The sequence below is a fragment of the Penaeus monodon genome, chromosome 15 (assembly GCF_015228065.2).
Source record: "Penaeus monodon isolate SGIC_2016 chromosome 15, NSTDA_Pmon_1, whole genome shotgun sequence".
Classification (NCBI taxonomy): Eukaryota; Metazoa; Arthropoda; class Malacostraca; order Decapoda; family Penaeidae; genus Penaeus; species Penaeus monodon.
Genome location: NC_051400.1, coordinates 28851569 through 28851999, shown reverse-complemented (window position 1 = coordinate 28851999; position 431 = coordinate 28851569). Strand labels below are relative to the sequence as shown.

The 431-nt window shown below is 55.7% G+C and overlaps 1 protein-coding gene across 10 annotated transcripts in view; it reads right to left on the bottom strand.

Moving 5' to 3' along the window:
- The window catches only part of LOC119581918 (protein sidekick-like), a gene marked incomplete at its 5' end in the record, with an annotated part of 27628 nt that overhangs the window by 24448 nt on the left and 2749 nt on the right, over positions 1 to 431 (bottom strand). For all 10 annotated transcript variants that reach the window (XM_037930081.1, XM_037930082.1, XM_037930085.1 and 7 more), the window contains 1 exon segment: positions 51 to 270. In XM_037930081.1, coding sequence (XP_037786009.1) covers positions 51 to 270 — 220 coding nt within the window.

Genomic DNA, 431 nt, shown 5'->3' with positions numbered 1-431 from the left:
GTTACCCAGAAAAAAGCGACAAACCTAGCTTCCCCAAACGCCCTCCTCACCTGTACGTCTTCATGTCCGACGCCTGCGTTTCGAGGATAATGAGCTCGTTCGCCGGGTCGGTCGTGGCGTACTTGATGCCGTACAGGAGGGAGTTGTCGTCGGCCTGCCACGTGACCGACGGAGGAGGGTACGACTCGAGGGGCGGCAGCGACAGGATGGCCGCGTCGCCCACCCGCACGCGCATCTCCGTGCTCTCCGTCTCGTTGTAGCCGTTCATGTCTGGAAGGGACTCGGCGTTAAGGCGATCTGCACCAAGGACCTGTTCCCTGTTAATGGCCCTTGGTTGAGGACTCTATTTGGGGTGGCATTATTAGGAAGGAAAATAAGTAGAATGACGTTCATGCATTCAGCGACATTACATAAACTGGTAACAAAAGATG